This window comes from Tenrec ecaudatus, chromosome X (genome assembly GCF_050624435.1).
Source record: "Tenrec ecaudatus isolate mTenEca1 chromosome X, mTenEca1.hap1, whole genome shotgun sequence".
Lineage (NCBI taxonomy): Eukaryota > Metazoa > Chordata > Mammalia > Afrosoricida > Tenrecidae > Tenrec > Tenrec ecaudatus.
The window spans coordinates 141,365,861-141,391,905 of NC_134548.1; the positions used below are offsets into that span (position 1 = coordinate 141,365,861).

General features: G+C 40.3%; 1 protein-coding gene across 1 annotated transcript in view; it reads left to right on the top strand.

Annotated features, from left to right (window-relative positions):
• LOC142433750 (anaphase-promoting complex subunit 13-like) overlaps positions 1–23,062 on the top strand; it is a 44,923-nt gene extending 21,861 nt beyond the window's left edge. The window contains exons 3-4 of the mRNA XM_075538459.1: positions 14,604–14,613; positions 22,959–23,062. Of these exons, the coding sequence (XP_075394574.1) occupies positions 14,604–14,613; positions 22,959–23,062 (114 nt within the window). The remainder of the gene's footprint in view (positions 1–14,603; positions 14,614–22,958) is intronic.
• Positions 23,063–26,045: the final 2,983 nt, after the last annotated feature.

Here is a 26,045-nt window from a genome sequence, read left to right on the forward strand (position 1 = left end):
TTAGGATATCTTCAAGAGCAGATGCAAGAAAATAAAGTTCACAAACTCTCCATAATTTGATTAAGCAAAGGTTGTGTGCTGTTACTAGAATTATTGAGGGCATCCCTTTGATTCCTTGGCATATTTTCCCCTAATGAGCAGAGATTCGTCATGTACCTAGTTACTAGAGATTCAACACGATCGACTGTAGGAGTTGGGAAGAATCTGTATGAGGATGAGTCACAGAGTATTGCTACTGGGGTTGCAGTTTGTACACGCATGGTCTATTCTAAACAAAACTCGTTTAAACATGTTTATGCAACCAGTGGAGTTTGCAGACAAGTTCTCTCAGCAATACCCTTGTCTTAGGTCTCATTGCGGTGCTTTAGAAGATTGCATCCAAACAGTGGCTTGGGACGGGGTCTATTGGACAAATTACAGTCAGGTGGAGAGGACAGCTCGGGAAATTATGGAAACTGCTTGGGTATTTGTTAGAATACAAAGGATGATCATGGAGGATTGTTGTGAAGAAGATTTAAGAAAATTTAAAATGGCATTTGTAATAAACAGGCCGAAAAACATTGCAAAAAAGATTTTTTCCCCCATCCTGATAGCAAACCGGTTTGTTCTTTGATGATAGCAAAGATTGTCGTAAAAGACTTTCATTGGGAAACAATACCTTTCCACTCTCCAGCCCTGATCTAGCCCATTCAGACTTATTTTTGTTCCCCCAAATCACAGAACATTTTCTTCTTTTTCAAACAGCTACTTGAGTCCTGTGAAGATGTCAAAACTGCCATTTGGAAGTGGTGTCAGTCAAGGTCACAGACAAATGGAAACATCACCTTACTGATGGTATTGACATAGATATGGAAGGCGTGTGGAGAAACAATGGCTTCCCCTTTTGATCTACTTGTTTAATTAGTGATTTTTCCTTCTCACTCTATGTATCACAGACTCATGAGTGAAGGTCCTGTCATGCAAGTCTATATATGCCAACTGAGTAATACAGATAAGTACCCATAATATGTCAGCTCAGCCTGAAAGATATTTCTCTCTCTTATTTACCTAGATAATGCCTAAAGACATTTTGGGTACTCGTGTCTTGTATTAGACATAACCTCACCTAGAAAGCCTTCTCTGAAGACTTTCAAATTCACTCTTTGCTCCTGTCAACTGTCAGAGGATGTTATACTTGCCCTATCACAACTTGATACAAGGGATATCATTGCTGAGGTCCAATGGATTTTGGCCCAAAGCAGAGAATACTTTAAAGATGTTTACTTGTGCTTCATTGACTATGCCAAGGCATTTGATGGTGTGGACTATAATAAACTGTCGATAATCTTCAGATATGTGTAGAATTCCAGAATACTTCACTGTGCTTATTCAGAACTTGGATATGGGTCAAGAGACAGTTAGACAAAAAGAACAAGGGAATACTGCATGGTTTAAAATAAGGGAAAAGGTGCCCCAAAGTTGTATCCTCTCATTTTACTTATTCAACCTTTTCAGAGAAAATGGAGTATATGAAGAAGACTGTGGCATCATCATGGGAAGCAGGCTTTTTAACAACCTGAAATATGTACAAGACACAACCTAGCCTGCTGAAAGTGAGGAGGGCTTGAACCATTTGCTAATGAAGATCATGAATCATAGCCTTCAGTATGGATTATAACTCAATGTAAAGAAAATAAAAATCCTCACCACTAAACCAATCGTGCTTGGATCCACAAGCAATGCTCATGGAAGCAGCCATCAAAAGGTCAAAGGACATGTTGCATCATGTAAATCGGCTGCACAAGATGTTTTTTGAGTATTACATTGAGGACTAAGGTGCACCTGACCCAAGCCATGATATTTTCCATTGCTTCATAGGACTGTAAAAATTGGACATTGGATAAGGGAGAGATGAATTTGGATTGTGGTGCTGGAGAAGAATATTGAAAGTACCATGGACTGCTAAAAGGGCAAACAGATCTGTATGGAAAGGAGTATGGCCATATTGCACTTAAGGGGTAAAGATGGCAAAACTTCCTCTTATATACTTTGGACATGCTGTCAGGAGATACCAGTGCCTGGAGGACATGATGTTTTCTAAAATGAAGGTGCAGTGAAAAGAGGAAATCTTTTGATAAGATGGACTGACACAGTGGCTGCACCAATGGGCTCAGGCATAGGAACAATTGTGAAGATGGTGCAGGACTGTGAAGTGGATCATTCTCTTATGTATAGGGTCGCTCTGAGTCGTAACCCACTCAATGGCACCTAACAACAACAACCACAAGGAGTACCATTCTATACCTCTCTTTTAACTTTCTTTATGAGCCTTACTAGACCATGAGATTTTAAAGGACTCTTGGTCATTCAATTTTTGTACCCCTGCTACTTAGTAAGACTCCTGTTATATTTTAAACACTTCATAAATAATGGACAAACAAATAGCTAAATAAATAATAAAAAGAACTAGTCTTTTTCTCAAATTGTACAGGTTATGCTATAATTATTAAGGAGCATATTCATGTTATAGTCTTACTGTCATCACGTAGGTATTCAATTTACCAATATATTGCATACATATGATAACCATGGTAGTCTGTAAAATTCTTTAGTAATAAATAGAATTCCTAATAATTACAAAGTATTAAGAACCCCTTATCTAATTCAACCCCTTTATTATACAAATGAAGGTACAAGGAAAGTTTGTATTCATTTGTTCAATGTCCCAAACATTACCAAGATGAAGAGACCAACAAACAGCACACAAGCATTAGTCTTTTCATAACTTAAAATTCTCTATTTTTATTTGTACAAATGTGCTTGACAAATTGGATGTATGTATGGATTGTGAGAAGAGCGGTAAGAGCCCCCAGTAAAATGATTTTTAAAATAATAAATAAAAATCCCTGTTGTTTCTTCTCCTCAAATTAGGAAATGAAGAAAATCAGGTAAGATTTTGATGAAAAAAAAAAAGTCTTCTTGGACTAATGCCTTCTCTAAGTCTACAAAACAGTGGTGACAAGGTGGTCCATGCATCAAAATCTATGTCTGAGTCTCAAGAGACCAAATTCATGCATGAAGGTTGAGTATGTCATGTAAGGACATGTTATAGAACAGGACAAAGGGAGAAAGTTATTTGTCCAACATAGGATCTGATAACATTAGCTATTGGGCTAAGGGGTAAAGGAATATTTGGAGCAAATATTTTATTTTAATAAGTCATTTTATGGGGGGCTCTTACAAGTCTTATAACAATCCATCCATCAATTGTATCAAACACATTTGTACATATGTTGCCATCATCATTTTCAAAACATTTTCTTTTTACTTGGGCCCTTGGAATCAGCACTTCTTTTTTTCCTCTCCTTCCACTACTCTGCCAGCCTCATGAAGCCTTAATAATTTATAAATTATTTAATTTTCATATTTTATACCATCCGCTGTTTCCCTTCACCCAAATTTCTGTTGTGCGTCCCCCTGGGGGTGGGGGGTATGTAGACCATTGTGAACTGTTCCCCCTCACTCCCCCTTCTCCTCCCACCTTCTCACTAAACTCATGGTTACACTACTCTCCTTACTGGTCCTGAGGGGTTTAAGGTCCTGGATTTTGCATGTCAAGAGCTCTTATCTGTACCAGTACATGTACTCTGGTCTAGCCAGATTTTTTAAGATAGAATTGGGATCATGATAACGAGAGGGAGGAAGCATTAAAGAACTAGAGGAATGTTGTGTGTTTTGTCAGTGCTGTACTGCACCCTTGCTGGCTCATCCCTTCCTTGTAACCCTTCTGTTAGGTGGTGTCCAATTGTGCACAAATGGGCTTTGAGGCTCCATTCCTACCCCCCTCATTTGCATTGATATGATTGTTTCTTTTGATACCTGATCCTGTGGGTGCTTTGTGATCACATATCTTTCATGTGGACTTTGTTGCTTCCCAGCTAGCTAGCCACTTGTTTTTCTTCAAGACTTTAAGATCCCAGAAGCTATTTCTTTGACTAGCCAGGCACCATGGCTTTCTTCACCACATTTGCTTATGCACCCATTTTGTCTTCATCGATAATGTCAGAAAGGTATCACAGAATGCCAGATTTTTAGAGCAAAGTGTTCTTGCATTTAGGGGGGACTTGAGTAGAGGCCTAATGTCTGTCTGCTACCTTAAATTTTAACCTATAATTATGGATAGGATAAGCATAGACCTATATCCCTATTGTTATATATTAACATATTTATATATATACATGCATATATTTATACCTCTATAAATGTCTTTTGCCTCCTTGTTCTTTCCTCTATTTCCTTTTACTTTCCTCTTCTCCCACTATCATGTTTGACCTTAATTCGACTCTCTGTACTTCCTCTTGGCTACATTGGACTTGATCAAACCCCTCCAAGGATTCTATGCCCTCCTCGCCATCAATTTTAGATCTCTTGTTCTTTCCTTGTCACTGGGTTTTTGGCTACCCACTCACTCCCTTTCCCCCACCTTCTCCTCTCCTCTGTCTTCTCCTCAGGATTGTTTATCCTGCCTATCTTATATAGATAGATATGAACAGTAAAAAAAAAAAAGAAAGAAAAGCCTACAGATAGTTCCAGGTCTGTCTGCTGACCCTCATGAATGTTTTCTGATCGGATTTGATGCAGTATCGAGCCCTACCCCCTAAATCCAAAGTATGTTTTCAGAATTCCTCAGGGAATTTGTTGTTTCCCTCCCCTCGCTGCCCTGTTGTACTCCCTTTGTGTTATGCCCAAGTGTGTGTGTGGGCCAGACCAGGCACAATTCCCTCACTGTGTTTCCAGTGCTGCCCTCAGAATGCTGTGGAGTCAGTAAGGGGATGTGTGTCTCACGGTGAGGTCGGCCCTAAAGTCCTCTCAGTGCATTGGTTGCTACAAGTGGGAATGACGTCCTCGAAACTTGAGTGGATAAGATGCTGCTCTCTCCCCGCCCCCTCTCTCTCTGTTAGTTTGCTCCCATGGTCTTGGCAGACCTGCTGCTCTTCCTGAGCTATCCCTTCAGTGCTGCCCTCTGTAGTGCATTATTCTGGGTGGGTGGCTGACATAGCTGGGGTAGGGGCTGGCCTCAAAGATCACTTTGTTAGTTCACTTCTTCATGCCAGTATGTTGCCCTCAAGGCTTGGCGCACCATGTTGAGGTCCGGTACCTCTCTCCCTTTACTGTGGAGACATAAACAGTATGCTCCCTGTGGTAGATTAGTGCCCTTTTCCCACCAATGCATTTGTCTCATCTCCCCCCACCCACTTTTTTTCCTATTCCCCTTCCTGTCCCTCTTTCCCCCTTCTTTATCTTGGTATCCTGTGAGCATCATTGGGCATGGTCTGTCCCCTGCCTGTGTGCCTGTCCCTCAACCTGTAAATTACGTATTAAGGAGTTTTTCTTCTGTTGCCACTGTGTTGATTGGACCTACCTCAGTGGATTTGCATATAGCTCCCCTTCAAGGCAATGCCTACCTTGTTCACTGCCACATTGTTGTTGTTAGCTGCCAGAGGGTTGGTTCTGACTTACAGCAACCCTATGAGAGCAATCCAATGCAACACTTACAGGAAAGACCTATTGTAAAGACTGTGTTTTGTTTTCATTTGAAGTATTTATTTTATATTCTTTATATTCTGGATCCTTCTGGACAAATTCAGGGGGTAGTTTCATGAGAATGTGATAGGTAGAGAATAGTGGGACGTTTTTTGTTTCCCTTAGCCCCCATACCCCCGAGAAATCCAAACTGGTTTTACACATTTACCTTTTCTCCCTAATAACATTGGGGACCTTAATATTATTAAAAATTCATTTCAGTTCTGCATTTACCATGAACTACTTGTTTAGACACATTTTTGTGTCCATTTCATAATGTGAATTGTATGATTTCTTTTACTTGCCTAGATACCATTTCATGGCACCTTTTCTATGCAAGTTTTCGTGTCATTAATTCCTCTCTTTTATCCTGTTAGGAGCAAGTGTCCTTTAATGTCACCCATTGAAGTTCCCAAGAGTGAACACCTTTTTCTCATTTTGAAAACACCTCCTAATTAATGGTCACCACCGCCTTCTCATTAATGCTCAATACAGGAGGCAATTAATGATCACTCATGCACCAGATGAGATTTTCAGGCACGACTCACTCCAACAGTGGTATAGCTTTTGTGACCTCAGTCAAAATTTCCTTTCTATGTCCTTTTCTTAAAGAGAGGGATGCTGCAACATCACTACCTCATTTTGTCCCACACAACAGACTCCTTTTGGCCAGTGAGCATGTTCAAGTCTTCACCGATTTCTTTTTAATCCAAGAGCAATGAAAAGGAACCACAGTCCTTCAACTCTCCCTCCCTTTCATATCGCCATACCCAAGTGTGATAATGAAGACTTTGTATTAACTTGGCTCATCAGAATTCTCAGTGGGCTGGTAGTTAAGAAGTAGCTAAGATCATGGTGATTAATAACTAGTCCAAACCATGATGTGATTAAAGACAAGGTAAATACTTCCATAATAGAACCTGTTATGCCAATCAGTTGCTAAACGGTTAGATTGGGATGCAACACCCTTCCTAAGATCACAGCACTGGCTCAATCAATTAATAAGATGATTCCTTGAAAGTGCAGCCTACTTTTAATATAAGTGGTTGCTATGAGAAAGTTTGCTTGCTTTTTGTTGCTCAGGAGCCTGCACCTGGCTCATTCTCCAACCTCTGTTGTTTTGGACTTGAGCCATCAATCTGCCATATTTCCTGCCTATCCTTAGAATTATCATCAGCCTGCAACCACACACTTGTCACCTTCCTGCCAATCTTGGGTTCATCAACCCCAACAGCTAAGAGAATAAGGAGAAGCCTCCAACTTAAGATCTGACCCAGAGACTTGGAATTTACCCAGACTTTCCCAGTACAAAAACATGTGCATTATTTTGTTCTCTCTCTCTTTTCCTGTTTTTGAGAATCCAGCCTAAAAAAACACACATCTGCAGTGAAAAATTTGAACTCTCTATTCCTACTTCTCCTATTTTAAATGAGTGTAATCTGGCTTCACTTTCTCCACTGGAATTCTCATGAAACTTATCAATCACCACTAAATATAAAATCCTTTATTCATTTGAGCCATGTGCTTCACTGACCATCATTTTTCTGTATGGTGAGGGTTAGGAGTTAAGTCTTCTGGTGATGTTTATAGCACCATGATTTATTGGCTTCAACATATTGCTTCAATTGTTCCTCCTCGTTCTCCGTTATTGCCTTATTTCACGTCACCTGTCACTTAAATACCACTATACACTTTCCTAAACCCATCAAATTTTGCCTCTTACTCATTTTTGAAATGGGTATAGAGTTACGTACTTTATTGTGCCAACCTGGCACATGTGGGGTTAATTGAAGAACAGAGAATTAAATGGCTTGATGAACCTCGCCTTTCTAGTTCTCAGGTCTCTTGCTTTGTGATGGTCAGACCAGGGTGCAATTGCCTTAGCCAGTTCCCTGCTTCAGCTGGCAAGGCTCCCTTCCTGCAAGACATCCCTGAGGATAAGCCCCATGGACCTACCCCGATGCAGCCCAGGGTGCTGGAGCAGCCATGTGGAGACCCCTGCCAGCGCTGAGATGCTTACAAGTTCATGGATTTGGCTTTCCTCCTGCAGTCGGCATCATAGTGTGTGTTTTGTGAGATGGAGGACTTTGTGGGTTGGTGTCGAACATATGGGCTAATGTTGGACTTGTAGGCTTGTGCAGCACTACGCTGGGATGTTTTCTTGATGCACACTTACCCTTTATATAAAACTCTGTCTTATACATGAGTTTCTGTGGAGTTGTTTCTCTAAAGTACCCAGACTAATACCGGTATCTTTAGTTCTATTCTCGCCACCAAGCCTCAGAATCATTATCTGTCTTCCTATTAACCATTTTTACTTGTATGACCCTATCAAAACAGTGCAAAACAGAACAAAAAAATCTACTGTGATCAAGTAAATTCTGATTCATAGTGCTTCAGTAAGACCACATAGAATTGTTCCATAGTGTTTTGGAACTAGAAATCTTTTTTTGGAAGTACACTTTCTCATCTTTCTTCCGTCAAGTAGCTGATAGATATGAATTTCCAACTTTTCAGTTAGCAGCTCAATTCTTAACCCACACATACTGAACACTTCCCCAAATACACATATTATTTATCCTTAGATAAGTATTTTAAGTTAGGTGGAATGCCTTCCAGCATCATAATCATACGCATGCCACGGCAGTACTGCAAATTGACAAGCAGCGGCAGTAGAGTGATAAAGACATCCTAAATTTGGCTTGCGGATTTCAGAATGGGGTAGAGAATGATAGGGGAAACGGCCGTGAGGTATGGAAGGAATCCAAAGATGATGTCTGCACACAATGTCTTCTAGTCTAGATTCATCTTGATGTACATGCTTTTGGAGACTCACTAATTAAATAAAGTCTTCTATGATACATATTCCACTTCCTAAGTCAAGACAGTACGAAATATTTTGAGGCCTTTATATTGAGGCTCATCAAAACATGGGTTTGGAGATTGGAGAAGAGGTTGGAGTTCTAACATCTCTGTGCCCTTTAGAGTTTCTTTAAGCTTGTGATTGCCTAACACCACTCCTAGCATACCCACTTTCCCTAAAACTCAGCCTGTTTTCTAAATATACCCTTCAGTGGGTGTTCCACACCTGCTGCAACTGCTATCTTTACACAGATTTTTAATCTAATTTTCCAGTTTAATTCTCCTCTCTGACCATTTCTGATGCTCTTGCTACTTTGTGTTACTCACACTTGAGAAATCTCCCCGGGATTTGAAACTGAGCGTGGAAATATAACATATTCATGAACCCCTCCACCAGGAAAGCCAGATGTGTCCCAAGGGTAAAACATTTCACCTGAATTTTGGCTTCTTGCTTTAACACATCATTTGTATTGCAATCATACTATTTTTTGTTTGTTTCACAGACCACTATTTCTGTTGGCCATGACTTATAAAAGTTGCATGCTGGTAAAAAAAAAACTACTTAAAACCCAATTTCTCGAATATTATGCCCCTTTTTAGCAACAATAGCGTATATATAAATTTACCATGTGCCAGGCTCTGTTCTCTGTCATACAAATGAGAGAAAGAGAAACTAAAAATATTCATTTAGATTTCAATAACGATAAGTGGCTAATGTCTACTATATAGGATAGTGAATTAACATGGACAGAGACTTTTCTGTAGCAATCAGAAAATGGGTGTTGACTAAGCACTTACTTGCCATTAAAGAGATGACAAATGAATAAGAGTATGTGTGACCTTTTCTTCTCAGTAGAATAAGGGATAATTAGGAGTCAAAGGCAAAGGGGAAAGCAGATAGCAGGTCACTGCTGGTGGTGAATTGAGGGTGATAGTTGGACAAGAGAGACCCAGATAAGTCAGAGCACAAAGCCAAGTGACAGGTTGGTTATGTTAACTTCAAAATCAATAGTCAAAAGATTCTAGCTACAGTGCAGGGGAGAGGAGCAGTGAGGACAGGATGAGACAAATTGACCAAGAAGAAAAGTATGTAGCATATTTTCTTGTATGTTCCTTTAAATAATAAGAAAGAGCTGAGCTGTGGAATTCCAGCTCAGTCAAGTCAGAAGTCTGCACCTAAGGAGAGGGGCTCAGATTGAGTAAATACACATGGGGTTAGTTCAAACTAGGCACCCAAGGAGAGATAATAAAGTTGCAAAGGGAAGAAGGATAATATGAGGGGGCATCAAGAAGTCTGTGAAAAAGTCCCGTGTCTTTTAGTTCAATTTTTCTCATGGACGTATGAAGCTCCCTTTATTAAAAGGAAGACACGTTGGTTAGGCTGGGTTGTTTAGAGGAGGCATCCTCAAACTAGGGCCCGCGGGCCACATGTGGCCTGCTGAGGACATTTATCCAGCCCGCCGGGTGTTTTTGCCCTGTTTTGTTTTTTACTTCAAAATAAGATATGTTCAGTGTACATAGGAATTTGTTCATAGTTTTTTTTAAACTACAGTCCAGTCCTCCAACGGGTCTGAGAGACAGTGAACTGGCCCCCTGTTTAAAAACTTTGAGGGCCCCTGGTCTAGAGAAACAAAATAAATGACACTCATGTATATAAGGAAAAAAACTATATATTACGATATAGTTTTATATAAAGAAGGCATCGTAGCCCAGTCCACCTTAAGTCCATGGGTTTGATGTTAGCCAAAACCCTCTTCTGACTCACATAACTTTAAGCCTATGGAGCAGAAAAATGAAGCTGGATATTGGAAGATCACAGGCCAGTGAGTGAAGAGTCTTCTCTATCCAAGGTCATTGGAAATAGGGCAGGGCACAGATAGCTCTCAGTATTAGGTAACCCTCAAGGGGTTGTCCCTGGAGGTATGCACAGAGCCCCAGAAAGTAGAAAGGCGAAGAGGCAGTGAGAGATGCGAGGGTTCCCAGTGTTGCTCTTATAAAACAGCCACACCACCTAAGGGGTGTCATTGGGCTGTGACCTGATTGGCAGGTTGGCCTCCACCCCTACACTTCCATACCCATTCAAGTTGACATAAAATCGAACTACCACCACAAGCGTCCGTCATGGGCATACTCTGCAATTGAACCAGGCTAGGTTCATTGATCTAATTATAATAAATACCATTTTGTGGACACCTGTAGCCCTGGTGGAAGCATGGGTTAAATATTGGGCTTCCAACTACAAGATTCAGGAGAAAGATGAGGCTCTGTGCTCCTGTAAAGATTTACTGCCTCAGAAATCCTATGGAGGAGTTCTGTATTGTTCTCTAAGGTGTCTATGAGTCAGCATAGACTAAGTATCAATGGGGTTCCATGGACACCTACTATATACCAGGCACATTCTAGATAATTCCTAGATACCTGATTGAGTAAGTGGTATGACACCCACATCTCACCTCCTCTACCTATACAAGGGAGAAAGAGAATCCATCTGCACACCAACCAAGGTTCATTGCCAAGAGGGAGAGGTCAAGTATGCCTCCACTCACCAACGTCCTTTACCCTATCCTGACACCAGCTTTTCTACCTGCAGAACTCAACTTCTTTGTTGGATTCAATAATCCATTTCAATGGCCACACAGAACACACAGACAATACTAACAAGTACGGAGCTTTCTTAGGAAGTTAACATGTTACTGTAAACCAGAATACAACCAAAACAAACAACAGCAACAGCAAAATATTTACAGTGTCGGATTCACAACAAGGCCTCTCTTCAGGCAGAAATCAATGCTCTCTGGTCTTCAACCTCTCAAGCCCATGGTCCCTTGGCCTTTGCCTTATACTATGGGCCTAGAAACTCACCTGATTCTCTGCTTCACATTCTCATGGTCTTTGTTCTGTGTTATGGCTCCTCTTGTCTGAGCATTCCATGGCTTTGGCTGCCTCCACCACTTCAGGCAGTGATCTCAAGAGAACGTGCTCCACTGGTTGCACTTCTTCTTTGATGGTCTCAGGAATTCCCTCTCTTCCTCCTTCTGAGAGAGCTCTCTTATACATAGGAGTGACAACCCAAAGTGGCCAGCCCCTTTTTGAGTGTTTCACACACCCTATTTGCATGGTACCCCCAAATCATTGGATGTTACCAAGACATGGTTAAACCAAGAGGGTACTCCAACAGATCAACAATGGAAACAAAACCACGAAGTCTCAGAGGAATCCCAAAAGTAGATTCCTGACTGGGGACAACACTTGGCACCTCATCTGAACTGTTTGGAGGATACTCCCAAAGGTCTCCCTTCTTCATTGTCCAACTTTCACATGCATATGATGCAATGGAGACTCTTATGGCTTGGGTCAGGTACATCCTAATCCTCAAAGTAACAGCATTATTCTTCAATATTCTAAAGAGGTTTTGTGCAGCAGATTTACCTGATGCAACATGTCTTCTGATCTCTTGACTGCTGCTTCCATGTGCATTGATTGTGGATCCAAGGGGAAAAAATCCTTGACAACTTCAACATTTTCTCCATTTATCATGATGTTACCTACTGGTTGAATTTTGAGGATTTGGCTATTCTTGGAGCAACTCAAAGGCCAGCAGAATAGTTGAAAGGGGCACAAAAAGCAGGACCTTTTTGGTTTCAAAGGGTGAGGCCATAGCTTCTTAGGTTTCAAAGAGGTAGATCTTTATCAGCTTGTTTCTGGAGTCTTGAACTTCCAGGAGGATGGTACTGCTACCTCAAACTGAGGAGGTGGAGCTTCCATGCACAAGGGATAGAAAAATAGAGGCAGCTAGGGCCAAAGGTTTAGAGTTTATTATATAGACTAGAATAGAGCCAGCTAGGGCCACAGGTTTAGGGTTTATTATATAGACTAGGACATTGGGACTACCCAAAGTTGAGGAAGCACAGTTGTCATCCCAGGGGGCTAGGAAGACAGACCTGAAGCAAAGAGCCAGTGGGCTTCCACTCAGAATCCAGAAATCATGGCCAACTCTCAGATTTGGCTGGTCAGGTCCAATGCCTAGAAGGTCTCAAAGGGAAAAAAAAAAAAACAGAACAAAACAAAATATTTCTTTTCAAGCATTGAGAGCTGATGTAAATTGTTCTGCTGAGTTCTAGAGTTGCTTTGCATTTTATCCATTATTCTCACCTAATTTCTCCCATTTGTAATATAATTGTATACCTTGTCCCTGTAGTCTAGATTTTACAAGTTCTCAGAAGAAAATTTTTCACCAGGGAGGAATGTTGATTTAAATGGTTCAGAAGATAAGATTTTGGACTTGGACTTTTAGGATGGTGAGATGAGGTGAATGAATGTTTTGTTCATGTGACTAGGACATGAATTTTGAGGGACAAAAATGAGAAATGTTAATGAATTTAATTGTGTGCTTCCATATGTGTGGATAATCCTAAACTCTAAGCCTATAGTTGTAATTCCATTTGGGAGTGAATTGTCATCTGTAAATTAATGAGACGAGATTGGTTGTAGTGACTGTCTTGAGTCAATCCCGTTAAATAAATATTTAAAAACCAAGGGTGGAGGAAAGATATGAGAAGTCATTGGAAGATTGTCCAGGACCAGAACTTCAGAAGATATAAGGAATTTTCTCTTGAGCCAACAGAAAACCTTCCAGTAAGAGTCCTCTGGTGGCACCCTGGATTTGGATTTATAGTCTCTTAATATGTGAGAGAATGAATTTTTGTCACCCACTTATGGCATTTCATAGTAACCCTGGTGGTACAGTAGGTTATGTGTTGGGCTGCCAACCACAAGTTCAGCAGTTCAAAACTATAAGTCAGAAGAAAAGTGAGGTGCTATACACCCACAATGAGTTACAGTCTTGCAAACTCTACTCTGTCCTATATAATCCATATGAGTTGGAATCAACTCAATGGCAGCAAGTTGAGTTGTGGTATTTTGGTTATAGCAGACCCACACAACTAACACATCTGGTATGAAAGACTTCAGCTCAAAATGAATCAGTGCAATAGTCTCTTCCAGCCAAAGGAATGTTGTATAGTGAGGGTGTGTGTGTGTGTGTGTGTGTGTGTGTGTGTGTGTGTGTGTGTGTGAAGAGAGTTTTAACAATCAACTGGATGCATTTCAGAAGCTTGAAAGCTGTAACCTGAAGGCATCTTCAAGGCCATTTAATATCACTCTCTACAGAGTGCAGAAATCAACTGATAGAGCATATTAAGTATTTCTATCTTTTAAAGTCCATTGGTCATAGGAAGAACTTCGGTAGCCTCAGATAAACAACTATGTTGTATTTTGCATATCACAAGTTATGTATGGACAGTTAAGCTCTCTACCCTCAACTCAGGTTTGACAGCCTCCTTTTCTTCACCCGTTGCTTATGGAGATGATTAAACATTCTAGCCATCTTTATTTATCAAACCTTTGTTTCTCAATATTTTCCCTAATTCCCCCTTCACCATGTGATAGATGGGATATGGACAGCACAGAGAACTAACTTTCTTCTAGACAACATACAGTGTAGTCTCAGATTACACTAGTTTGGGGATTACAGCATTGGTTTTGACTGGTTTGGGCTTCACAATCAACTACAGTCCTTAGGCTTTTATTCACCAGGCAATCATTTCAACCTTGGCTTCCTCATCTATTTTTTTCCTTGGCGACGTTGAATACAGAATGTTTCATGAGTTCTTATTATATTTCATCTTGTTAGCATCACTCCATAGTTCTAACCTGCCGAGATTCTGTCGTACCCTGTGAAAATCCTTTGTAATTACACCATTTTTGTCAGAAAAAGCTTTCCATACTATCTCACCTCTCTCCTTTAGAGTCCATCATTCTTGGTTGCCTGGAGCTCTTGAGTGGTCATCATTAGGAACTTCAGTATTTACTACCCAGGACCCTAACTATGAAGACCCAGAAGATATAAGTGACTGGGTTGCACTTGCATCAAGCTGCGGACATCCTACAGTTAGTGGTATCTCTCTGGTGGTGTTGCTAGCCATAAATCCAGTGGTTCAAATCCATAAACCACTTTGTAGTATAAAGATGAGGCTGCCTACTCCTGTAAAGATTTACAGTCTCAGGAATTTTATACAGGTGGCTAGGACTAGGAAGTAACTTGATTCTAGTTGGTTTCGTATTGGTTTAAATACCTGATATGACATAATTTTGCTTAATTTCCTCTTTTTTTCTTTCAGGAAGAAGCAGGTAATGGCAACGAACCCACATTTTGTTTGACTAAGTGTATGATTTCACTACACATAACTTGTAACTGTATTGGCATATCATTTTAAATAAGTTACTATTCTTGTAACTTTTCTGAACTTTCAACTGATACTTTAATCTACTCACTAAGAAAAGAAAAAAAATAGAGTTCAAAAAAAGTTCTCCCCCCGCCCACCCGAGGGGACAATGTTCTTATCAGACCCGCATGATTAGGCGAGTGGGATGACTTCATTTTTTGAACTAGTTTCATCACCCCCTCTGCATGAGAACTTTCTGAAAAGATAACATAGTACTTTATGTTTATTAGACTGAGGCAGGTAAGTGAGGGTTTACTGGAAAAATGCCGATGCAGAAAGTATTTGAAATGCTATAATGTGAGTGTTCCACATGGAGATTCAACATCTCTCACTTCACCACTCAGGAAAAGTGCATTACTAGAGGAGGATTCATGATGAATATGTCAACACTCTATGGCGGCTTTGCACAACAGCTGTAATGTACATCATTTCCTACTTGCCTTTAAATCCTAAATTTTCATTCTTGGTCTGGAAACTTCCGTGCCTGAAACCAATCAGAAGTTTGTTCATATCTATTTTATGTTTCCCTTTTACTGCTACCTTTATTCAAATTGTAGGCTTGGATTAGAGTTCACTGATTGCATGTACTAGACAAAACGGGGTTGAAAAAACGAAAATTAACTGCTTTCTGATTCATACAAATCAGGAAAATGTACACTGCTCAAAAACAACTAAAGACATAGGATAAGTTCATTAACAAATTCTAGCATTGCTTTGTTGCTTTCTTCACATCCTAGTCAAGATTTTTGCAGTATTGGTTATCTACAAAAATAACTTATCAAGGGTTCGTGAGGGAGGGTGGCCTGAGGAGGGAGAAATGGGGAGCTGATATCAGGGGCTCAAGTAGGAAGAGAATGCTTTGAAAATGATGATGGCGGCCTATGTGCAAATGTGCTGGACACATTAGAGGAATGTATGGATTGTGATAAGAGATGTAGGAGCCCCCAATAAAAGTATTTAAACATAATAATAAAATACAAAATTAAAAATATATATTTTAAGTGAATATTTTGGGAGATTTTTTTATCAGTTTTGGGAAAACTTCATTGCCTACATCCCATTCCCAGTGGTCAAAACCTAAATAGAGAATTTCAAAATAGCCATGTTGTTGCTGTTGCCATTGCTAGGTGCCTTAAAATAGAACAGAAGAAAGCACCACCCAGTCCTGTGCCCATTGTTACAGTCACTCTGTCAACCCCTCTTGCCGAAGGTCTGCCTCTATTTAACTGACCCTGTACTTGACCAAGCATGACGTACTTTTCCATGGACTTTTTTCTCCTGATAACATGTTTGAAGTATGTAAGTATGTGATATGAAGTTTAACCATTGTTGCCTCTAAGAAGCAATGGCTGTACTATTGAGTCCCAACAAAAACCCTTGGGGCGTAGTGGGTTAAAGGTTGTGCTGCTTGCTAACCATGAGCAGCTTGAAATCACCAGTCTGGAGAAAGGTAAGGCTTTCCACTCCTGTAAAGAGTTACAGTCTTAGAAACCCACAGGGGCAGTTCTATACTGTCCTATAGGGTTACTATGAGTTGGAATTGACTCAATAGCAAGGATATATAGAATTCCAAGGAGGCATGGTGACCCAGGGGTTAAGAGCTCAGCTGCTAACAGGCAAGTCTGCACTTTGAACCCACCAGAGGCTCTTGGGAAGACTTGTGGTTTTCTGCATTGATGAAGACTCATAGCCTTGGGAACTTGAAGCACCCACTTTTTCTTCTAGGGCTGCTATGAATTGGAATCGACATGATGGCAATGGTTTGGGTTGTATATAGTTAACCTAGACATTGGTGGTTCAAACTCACCCAGAAACAGTTTGGGAGAAAGTCTGGGATCTATTTCCCAAAAGGTCACTGCAATTGAAAGTCCTATGAAGTTCAGTTCTACTCCAAAACACCTTGGAATCAACTCAATGGCAACTGTTTGCTTATATATTAGCTAGAGATATTAATATGATCTATTGTATATTGTAATGTGATAGCACAGAGTTCTGAGTAAAACAGATCTGCTTTACAATCCAATTACAGCCTTAGCTATCTCATTGTCGAAATTGGACTAATGTACATGTCTCTTATAAGGTATATGACATAAGTAGACCAGCTTCTTTCCCCTCACTTCTAGACTTCTCCCTGTGCCAAGGTTAAACACTACATGATAATATCTAAAAAGAGGAAATTAAAGGCCAAGATTTCATTTATACCCCTCCCTGGATTGTACAAATGGCTATGCACTTGACTACCAACTGAAAATTTAGCAGTTGGAACCCAGAGCCATATCAGAAAACAGGCCTGGAAATCAGCTTCTGAAAAGTCATAGCCTCTCCCATTTATAGAGTTGCTGTGAATCAGGGTCTACTCCACAAAAATTCACAACAGCAACAACCACTGTGAGCTGATATTTTATTTTAAATGAAATGATCTGTCCTTATCAACATATCAAAGTGCACACCAATTAGAGCAATGCTTGAATTTTGACACACTCTAGATTTTATATGAGAAACTCTAGTGCTGCTAGTTTCTTCATATAACTAGGTCATATGGATTCACTTGAATGAAACATGATATCTTTTCAAATAAAAAGCTCCAATTCAAGAACTTACTCAGTTGTGATTGTTTTCTTGTCAATACATGACAATTTGGGGCATGAATGTGATATGGGGTGTGTATATCCTCTGTGTGTCATATATATGCTTAGGGTTTTCTTCTCCTTTCTCTTAACTCAACCTATGGGCCTTCTTGAAATTGGGGTTTGTATCTCTTTTTATTGCAAGTAGGCCTTTCCCATTACTCTAAGCTTTCCCTGCAAAGAAAGACAAGTCTCTTCCAACTCATCTCTGAGTTTTGCCCACAAATGTTGCTGTCAATCCCTTGCTGATTATTTACATGAGCACAGAGCTGGGCCTGAAGATTATGGATAGATGCTGTGAGCAGCTGCATATTTATCTTGGGGACCTGTGCCCCACAACATTGGGCCCTGGATATAGGATATCCAGTGAAGTCATTCTTGCGTGAGGTACCTACATGGTTGAAGAAACTGCAAATTCTCCCTTTGCATTAATAGCATCCTAGTCAAATGGCCAATAAAGTGCCACAGCAGAGCAGCACACTGAAAATATGACCAACGGGAACTTTGTTGGGGCATGAAGAACATTAGACTGGAAGTCAGAGGCCACTTGGGTCCGTCTGGCTCTACTGTTGACTCTTCCAAGACTATGGCTAATTAATTCAGTCTCTCTTGGTCTCAGATCCTTTGTTACTTATGAGATGACTATATGAAACTACAGGTCCTTTCTCAGGTCTGACATTTGCAAGTTTAACATCAAAAGGAAACACCAATGCTTCACTCTTAAAGCTCAGGATAAAATCAGAGTCGATATGATCAGTTTAGCACATGATTAATTACTGTGTTGGTTTCAGATAACTTCTTACATATTGAGCCCGCATCCATGCTACAGGAGCTGTGGCTCATATTTCTGTATCTCAGGCCAAAGTCTGAGCCAGGCTGCTCCAACTAGTAACATGCTTTAAAAATATCTGTGCTGATTGATTGATCTGGAAAATGAGAAATCTAACTACTGATGTGGCCTCACAGCTGTGACATTGAGATTAACAAGGTAATGCACATTAGCACTGGTACTGCTTTGAGCTTGCTAAATAAAAGATGATGTGAGTCCAGCGGAAATGCACAGATCAAGATCAATTTTCTAGTCACTTCTAAATCTTTCCAGTGCTCAACAAATATGAAATAACATGACAGGGTTCACTAGCTCCTTTGAAAGCACCACTCTCTTCACCCCTCCCTCATCACCATTCCCCCCCCCCCAGGAAGTCTGGCATTTCCATGAACAGCCATAAAGAAATAGTGAGAAGGGTGGTTGCTATGGAGATGGGCCTTATGTTTGAGGCGAAAGTGGCTCCCCATGTGATTTGCATTGAAGGGTTGTATGCTCCATCCTGCTGAACCGCTTCTCTCCTTAAAGCTTCTCAAGGTCACTGAACTTTTCACCTAGGAATCACCATTTTTCAGCTTGGCAGGTGGGAGGATGCAGCAAGAAGCTGTGCGGGGTACCAAGGGTGTACAAGCCAAGGAGATGGGCAGGAAAAGAAATGAGAGAAGGGATGCTTATGATGTTGTTGAGAGGTGCTGTCCAGTTGGTTCTAATCGCAATCCAATAGACAACAGGATGAAACACTGCCTGGCCATGCACTATCCCTCACCATTGTTGTTATGCTGCAGCTTGTTGTTACAGCCAAATTGTCAACCCATCTCCTTGAGTCTTCATTTTCACTGACTCTGTACTTCACCAAGCATGATGGCATTTTCCATGGACTAGTCTCTCCTGATAACTTGCCCACAGAATGAGAGACAAAGACTCATTATCTTTGCTTCAAAGGAAACTTCTGTTTGTAGCTCTGTTTGTTCTTTCCTCTGGCTTTCCATGGTACACTCAGTGTTCTATGCCAACACCATTGTCCAAATGCATGAAATTCTTCCCCAGCCTTGCCTGTTAACTGCCCGACTTCGACAAGCTGATGAGGAGACTGAAAACACACTGGCAAAGTCCTCAAGGTGATATCCTGACTCTTTAAACAGGTCTTGTGCAGCAAATTGGCCCAATGCAATGCATCCTTTAATTTTTTGACTGTTGTTTCCATGAGCATTGACTATGGCCCAAAGCAAAATGAAATTTTTTAAAACTTCAATTGTTTCTCCACCTATTTTGATGTTGCCCATTGGTCCAGTTTTATGATTTAGGTTTTCTTTACAATCATCTGTAATCCATAGTGAAGGTCCAGTCTGATTTTTGTCATCAAAGGCTTCCTTGCTTCCAACAAGCAAGGTTGTGATATCAGCATATTGAAGGTTGTTTATAACCTGTATTTTAAGCAAATAACCAGAGAAGTGGGATGATGTAAACAAGAATGCAGAAAGTGAGGAAGACTGGGAGCACTTGCAGACAAAGATCAATGTGGATTACAACTGAATGTAGAGAAAACCCAAATCCTCCCCCACGTGGACCAATAGGTATCATCATGATAAATGGTGGGGAAAGATCAACTTTATCAAGCATCTTATTTTACTTGGAAGCAGCTGTCAGGAGATTAGACGATGCATCGCACTGGGTAAATCTGCTTGCACAAGACGTCTTTAAAGTGTTAAAGAGCAAGGATGTCATATCAAGGACTAAGGTGTGGTCACCCAAACCATAGTATTTTCAATCACCTCATATGGTTGTGAAAGTGTGGGTATTGAATAAGGAAGAATGAAGAATCAATGCATTTGAATTATCATGCAGGTGAAAAATATCGAAAGAACCCTGACTTGCCCAAAGAATAAATGTATGAGTCTTGGAAGAACTACTGCTAGAATGCTCCTTAGAAGTGAGTGTGGCAAGACTTCATTTAATTTACTTTGAACACATTATCAGAAGAGACCAGTCTCTGAACAATGACATCATGTTTAGTATTGTAGAAGGTCAGTGAAATAGAGAATGATTCGTAGGGATATCTATTGAAACTGTCTGTAATGATGAGCTCAGGCATAACAATTGTGAACATGAGCAGGACCAGGTACTGTCCTTCGCTTGGGCATGGGGTCACTATGAGTTGGTAGTGACTCTATGGAGCCTAACAATGACATTACTAAATGATAAACCCTTTGAAGGAAGGAGCCTGGTCAGCCTCCATCAATACTGTACCTTCAGTTCTGAAAGTTATAACTGAAAAATAAGGATCACCTAACAATTGTTTGTTGAATGAATGGATGGATGAATTTAAAAGAAAGCCAATAAGTGATGAAATAAAAGTGTTGATAAATAGTTAAGAAGGCCCAGCTGAAATTATTGAGTATGACAATAGAGAACCAAGTGATTAACAAAAATCTTTCTTTTTTTAGAACCACCCAGTACTTAAAGGCAAACAAAGTGGCTGGTGGAAGTTATCCAGGATTTGGATTGACAAGGCAAGAAGGACAACAATGTCAGAGTGTTAAGGTATAGCAGGTGGTTAGATGCTGCCCACAGAAGTCAAGTGAATATGAAGGCAAAACATGGTGGAGGGTTAAAGACTTGGAGAATTGAGCTAATGGTTTAATTATGGAGTAAATTGATGCTGAGTGCAAAAAATATATATTTAACAGGAGATGATGGTTTTAATCAAGGGTCAGAGTGCAGAATCATGGATCAGAACTGTTCTCAGTGATGGTAGAAAGCAAGTTTTGCCTTTATGATGGTGCACGGTTAAGGCACAGAGATTGAGGCCAGAATGGAAGACTCCCAAATTACGTAGCCCTATCTTTTTTAGTTGCAAAATATCTTTTCTGACAATACTATGATATTAATGGAACATTCAACTTTATAATGCCCACCCTACTCCCTCAGGTGTACTTCATCAATTAGGCCTACTTCATCAAACAGGGCCTATCAGAAAAAGTCCCTGAAAGCATCTCATTACCGCCTTTGGAAAACGCTGGCCAAATTAAGGATAGAAGGACTTCCTCCAAGCTACCTCTTACCTGGTTATTCATCAGTTCTTAGGTCTAAATCTTTCCTTTTCCATATCAAAAATACGAAGGCCTTGTTTTCTAATAGAGCTGCTGATCACGCTGTTAATGAATCCAATTCACAATAGATGAGAATTGCTTAATGCCTTCCTATCCTTGGGTTTTGTGCACATTTTGACAGAAGTGTCCTTCTGGCCTTAAATCGATAAATGCTAAGGAAGGTAGGAATATAGGGCCTTTGTATCAAGACCCATTTTTGCTAGCCTTCAGGTCATCTCTAGCAGGCAACATGCCCATCCCCAGGTTCCTCGGTTCTGTTGTTGAATATTCATTTGGAATTGTAATCTGTAGGCAGCACTGTCATCTGTTTAGATTAAGCCTGGATTACAGACTCTGACTACGCAGGACCAGGAAGGGCAAAGACAATCTCAGAGCAAAGAAAGCAACTCTAATCTCTACGCGTCTATTTGGCTATTGACATGCCCTCTAAAAAGAAAGTGCCCCTTCTTGAAGCATTAGGCCCTTAGGGACAGATTTCCCAGCGCGTCATTTTTAAATCCATTAAGACTAAGGCGAATGCCGGTTGCTAGGATACTGTAAATCGGGAAAGAAAACATCACTTAACGGTAGGTGCATAAAGACATGCGCTGGCCTGTTTTTCTGGCTACGTGCTGGGCCATTACCTATTAGTATCATGATTAGGATCGTTTCCAACAGCTCCTGTCTATTTTCCTTCTGGATGCTAGGATGCAAGTGTATTTCAATTGTAAAGCATGTTTATCATTCATATTTTTTCCAGGAGTAATTGGGTTTGTGAAAGTTGAACCTCATAATTGCTACTGAGGAATCTATTAATAAATAAGGATGAGGTGGGGGTATGCATGTGTGTGTTTTTTCCCTGACTCTTAAATGGTAACTTCAATTTGGGAATGAAATCACCCTCCATTGATTTCCAGTGTATTCTGCCATCGTCCAGATAGCACTTTCAAAGAGTTCTGTAAATGAGATTTGTAGCTGAGGTAATTGCTGCCGCAAAAGCATGCAATGGAAAGCAAGCTTTATAACTGCCACTTTCTTTCTTGATGTTGTTAGTTAACTATCTCCTTGCCAAATCAAAGCTGAGTGGGTTAGAGGGGGTTCTGTTTGCTCTTTGACCGTGCCTCTACTATCTTTCTAGAAAGAGACACTCTGGACTCTCTGATGATCCCCATCATAGTTTCTGATGGCAATCCCCTAACTGGTAAACAGAAACACTTTTGAGAAAACTGCTTATTGTTAGTGATCACAGCCTGAACACTACTCTGAGATTTAGGGATCTTCCCTATCTTCTCTTAAAATTAAGAAATAATAACTTTTCAGGATGCAATACAAGAGGAGAACAGAGCTCCGTCCCAGATGGGACCCATTGCTTCCAAGTGCAGTGTCTTGGCAAAAAGCTGTGGGAGAGACTGAAATCCATCTCCATGAACTAGCTCCACCTACATCTGGATGCCTCAGTTACGTCCATTACCAGTGGGTCAATGTTTGAATAGCAGACTCTTCATCAACCCCCAGTGCCTGTGTCTGAATGGCTGGGGAGGACTCACCATGGGTACTTTCATGCCTCTGGGACAGGTCCGTTTTTATCAGCAACATTATAATTAGAGCCTTGAGCTAAACAGGCACCAGGCAGAGCCTTTCCCTTGCCTCCTCTGCATCCACTAGCTTCTATTTTAGGTAACTCATACCTTATATTCTTTCTTTCTAGGGCTTGGGACCAGTTCGTTCTGGATTTATCTACTGTTGAAAATTGCCATTTCTAAGGCAGATATCCCGAATCAGAAACTATATTTTAAGAAGATTCCCGGGTGATTGTTATGTAGATAGTGAGTCAGTATATCTGCAGAGGAAAGGCAAGTGTTCCTCAGGGGATCAAACTGAAGTAAGCCAGTGCAGAGTCTTCTTTCCTTTAGATTTTTGGACCCAATTGGAGATTTTCAAGAAGGTGGGCAAATACATTGTCTCCAGCCTTTTACAATTCTAACAGATCTCTGCACTTAGCAAATGCTTCCCAAATGTTTGCTTAGCTAAAAAGATCTTTCATCACTATAGTAAACATGAAGAATCAGTTTAAAGTACCTTTATTGTAATTTGAACTTAGTTGCTACTGTCTACTGGCTGTTGAGTTAATTCTGACTCATGGTGTTCCCATGAACGCAGAATAGAACAGTTCACATGGTTTTAAATGCTGCACCAGGCCTGTCGTCGGAAGCACCAGTAGGTAGGTTCAAAAATGAAAAACAAACAAACAAAAATGCACTGCCATTGAGGCAATTCAGACTCATAGCAACCCTCTTAGAGTAGGGCTGCCCTTTTGGGTTTCCAAGCCTGTAATCTTTACAGGAGCAGAAAGTCTCATTTTTCTCCTGTGAAGCCGATGGTGGTTTCAAACTATTGACCTTGTGGTTGGTAGCCCAAATGCATGATCCATTATGCCACTGGGGTTCCTTACAAGAGTTAAAATGACCTATAATCCAAAAGAAATTGTAGCCAGCTTTCAAGACTTTGACATGTTTTTATAAGGAGAAGATTTGTCATCCTAACTATAGCTGTCATAAGATCATCAGGTATTTAAAAAGATGAAAGGGTCAGTGGGAAGAAGGAAAAGGCTTTTGAAGATAATCTTCAAGTTATGCAGAGAAGAGTCTAATGTTAATGATGATGGCTAAAGTTGCTCTCACATTTTCCCAGACTGAGACTTCTTTCCCACTTTCACCCTTTGCTTGCTCTAATGTAAAGTCCTCTTATACTTCCTTTCATGTCAGAAGTAACTAGGTCAAGAACCCCATGAAATCTAATCCCTTAGGAGTCCTTAATAAGAACCCCCCCCCCCGCAAATAAGTTGTATAGCTACAATAAGCAAGTGGAAAAAAATGGAACAGATGTTTCAGCCTCAAACATATCCATCATTTTAAGGTAATCACCATTAAGCTTGCCTGTGGAAAGAGGGCAACTGGGATATATATATATATATATATATATATATATATATATTTGGAGTAAGCTTCTAAGAATGACTAAAACTTCACATCTGTGATAGATAAAGTTTTGTGTCAACTTGTCTGGGCCAGGCTCTCAATGGATTAGAAATGAAGACGTAGTGATTTCCCCATGATAAGAACTCTTTGGGGAAATGGCCTGCTTCTAATATAAATGGAACTGTAGAAATGCTTGCTTGTTTTTTGTGAGTCAGGGTCCTGCATCTGGATCATTATCTAGCCTCTGGTCCTTTGGGTTTAGTTGGTAGCCTGCTGTACTGCCTGTTGAGCTTGGGAGTCATCAGCAGTATGCCATCTTTTTCAGCCTTGGATTCATTTTCATCTGCAGCCAGAGATCTATCATTCAACCTGCTGATCTCAGGTTAGTTCATCAGTCCCCACAGTTATGTGAGTCAGGAGAAGCCTCCAGATTGATATTTGATTCTGGACTTGGAACTTTCCTGCCTGTGCAAATGTGTCAACCATTTCCTTGATATATACCTATGCATTTGGCTTCTAACCTCAAGGTCAGAATTTCGAAACCACAAGTTACTCCATGGGAGAAAGATGAGGTTTTCTACTCCAGTAAAGACTTATAGTCCTGGAAAGCCACAGGGGCAGTTCTACTCTGTCCTATAGTGTCACTAGGAGACAGCATTGACTCAATGGTGCTAAGGGGGGGGTTGTGTTTTCTTTGTTCAATACATATGCATATATGTGTTTCACTGTTTTATATCTGTAGAGAACCCAACAGAAGACATCATCCTTAAAAATCACAGGAAGTAATTATTGCTTGTCAGTGATTTAGAAGTAACTCAGCTCATCTTCACACAATCATAGGAAAGCCACTCCTGACTATAGTTTGTGCTGCCTTGCTAGTGACCTAACTGGCCTCTATTTTCCAACCTTATTTATTACTTTGTTTTATTTCAACTGCCTTCTACCAGTCACCCAATTTGCTAAGCCAAGTTCCAGTGGAAAATAAAGGTACCCTGAGCAGATAACTGTACATGGGACCAGACTGTCTAGAATTCAAGGAGTTTCAGAAAGAAAGTCATGTTATAAAAATCACAGTAGAACTTGATCCTGAGTTCTGGAGTTCTTATCTTGGGAACTCCATTTATAATGATTTATCCTTTCCTGGTGCTGCAAATGGTATGAGTGTGAAAATCCAGGAGAATTAAATTTGTCAGCAAAATTAAAAAATGAAAAAACAGGTAGTGGCAGGAGAGCCATGATCCCAAATATGGCAGAGGTGATAACTAAGATTTCAGAAAAGTACAACTGTTTCTAAATAGGGAAAGAGTAGTTGATTTTTGCTCACAGTGGTTACCAAAGTGTGCTCCATGGATCCTTGGGAGTCTTTCAGATCTTCCCATGAGGTCCACAAAATCAACACCATTTTCCTAAAAACCCTTTAGACATTGTTTGTTTATCTCTCTGTGCCTATGTTTCCATGGATATCACAAAAACAATAATGATACATTGATGCCCCCTTAGCGTGATTTAAGGTAAAGGTCCAAACTATATCAGTAGTATTTTGAACAGACTGTCTACAACATTAATAATAAGCACTGCCCATGCAGGTACAAACATTCATTTATAGATATTCCCTGTCAAGATTTATCTCCAAAAATGAGATATCCTCTTTTTATTAACAAACTTAAACCCATGAAAAATTGTTTCTGAATTTGTGGCACATGTGAAATTTTCATGCAGCTCACAAAAGGAAACCTAGATGCAATCTTCTTTATTAATGCCTATGTTTAAAACAGCTACTTAAATACTTTGTACCTCCCTTTCATCATCCTCTTAAA